The sequence below is a fragment of the Mastomys coucha genome, chromosome X (assembly GCF_008632895.1).
Source record: "Mastomys coucha isolate ucsf_1 chromosome X, UCSF_Mcou_1, whole genome shotgun sequence".
Lineage (NCBI taxonomy): Eukaryota > Metazoa > Chordata > Mammalia > Rodentia > Muridae > Mastomys > Mastomys coucha.
The window spans coordinates 146079498-146081584 of record NC_045030.1 but is presented as its reverse complement, the minus strand read 5'-3'; the positions used below and the strand labels follow the sequence as shown (position 1 = coordinate 146081584).

The window sequence follows — 2087 nt, the reverse complement described above, 5'->3', positions numbered from 1 at the left end:
ACACGCACAGAGAGAGAGAGAAAAGAAGAAAACATTAAAGATGAAAGAGGAGGTCTATCAGCTCTGGTTGGCGCATGCTCTGTTTGATGCTCTCCCTTCGCGCATAGGCCAAGATACGGGTGTCCTCCTGAAAGAATCGGTTTCCCTCATCAGTGAGCTTCCAGAGGAAAGAGCGAGGTTTTCCTTCTAACTCATCTTCATGGTCGATTGGCACCTTTTCAAAGCAGGTCAGGGAGCAGAGGTTGTGGCGAATGGTGTTTTTCCAGCCATCTGGTGCTGTCCGGAAATAGGGGAAATGTTGTCGAGTAAAATTGTAGATTTGTTGCACATTGAGGCCACAGGAAGGGCTGCTTTTTAATGCTAGAGCAACTAGATGGCTGTAGTTGAGAGGAGGGCGTGGCCAGGACTCCTCCCGGTGGGGGGCATGGCACACTGTGTTCTTCTTGGAGTGTTTCTTAGAGGATGTGCATGCCTGTTCCTTAATCCCCTTTTCTCTGGCATCAGGGGCAGTGGAGTAAACGGGTAGCTTTTGTTGCTGATGATGCTCAGTGTAGAAAACAGGCAGAGACTGTACCACTGTATGGGTCACTAAGAAGTCAGACTCGCCAGTGTGTGGTGCACTTACCACAAGTTTCGGAATGGGATATGAATCCGACTTGCTGTTGATGGGGCACACAATGTTGGGATTCACCCACATCCACAAGCTGGGTTCAGTGGGAGGACCATCATTATCAAAACTGGATTTCTTCTTCTGAGGCAGTGCAGGTGGTTTTATCAGTTGGATTTTATACTTGGCAAGACTCTGCTCAGCGAAAGAGCACTGATCCGTGGTACAAGGTAGGAAAAATTCATTCCCCATGTCCCAGTCCAGCATCCCGGGGACTTGGCCATGGAGACTGAACCAGAAGTCCCGATTTTTTACCTTTATATCCATTTTTACAGAAGAGATGGATGAAGGTAAACTTCCAAATAGATAATAGTCTCTCTGGAACTTTGCCAAGCTATTGCTGGAGCACTACTTAATGCAAAATGTCTCTCCTCTCCAGTGCAATCTATCAATAGGCCTGCTGGAGGGGCTGACACGAGGACACTGATACTTCACTGGTCAGAGAAGCCACAGCTTTCTGGGACACAGCTCAAAAGAGTAACTAAGATTATTTTATTAGGAAAAACTGCTTTCAGATTTTTCCAAGTCTTTTCTCACTGTTGGTCACAAATGATGTTTTGATACCTCTGCAAGATAACACGGTACATAGCATTAATTCAAAGTCACAGATATGGGAATTGACATTTATAGAGTCATTGGAACTTTATACCTAAATAAGTAAACAAGCACTAGATTTATTGCCCTTTTGTAGCCTTTCACAATACCCATGGCCTGCTGATTTCATTCAATATACTCAGGTATTGAAGGCACAAATCCTAGTGATAGAATATAACTGTACCTGCGAGAAGGCTCCCCTTGTTGGACTCACACTCATGCTATTTTCAGTCCTTTTCTGAGAATCAGCTGGCCTCTACTTCTCCAGCTTATCTTTTTAGACTATGGCTTCTAAGTCATACTCCATCACATACTCACCACACCATCAAAGGTTTGCTAAATCATGTGAAAACTTACCTTTCATATAGGTTCATGTTAAGGAAATTTTCGAGAAATACAAATAGGAGTTGCCACTTGGCCAGTCTCCAAAAACATCTATAAAGAATATGATTTCACTAAAACCATTATATAGGGCCATATCACAAAGGTTCCAACAAATGTCCATGGGAGCTACTAAAGGGCATGGATTCCTATGCGTTTCCATTTTCTTCTATTAATTTTTAAAAATATTGTTCATACAAGCTTCTAGAAGGACTTTTTATTGCACCACTATAATAATTAATAATAGTACGAACAGTCAATATTTATTGATGCTCTAAGTATGTTACATGATTTAACTCTATGCCAAAAATTACTCTATGAAATAGCAATCATTCTCACCTTATGTAGTAAAAAAATTCTAAAAAGAAATCACAGCTGGGCGGTGGTGGCGCACGCCTTCAATCCCAGCACTTGGGAGGCAGAGACAGGCGGATTTCTGAGTTCG

At 42.6% G+C, this 2087-nt stretch overlaps 1 protein-coding gene across 1 annotated transcript in view; it reads right to left on the bottom strand.

Moving 5' to 3' along the window:
* Positions 1-6: 6 nt before the first annotated feature.
* Foxr2 (forkhead box R2) overlaps positions 7-2087 on the bottom strand; it is a 22439-nt gene continuing 20358 nt past the window's right edge. The window contains exon 5 of the mRNA XM_031376551.1: positions 7-1233. Within this exon, the coding sequence (XP_031232411.1) occupies positions 35-934 (900 nt within the window). The 5' untranslated portion in view covers positions 935-1233 and the 3' untranslated portion in view covers positions 7-34. The remainder of the gene's footprint in view (positions 1234-2087) is intronic.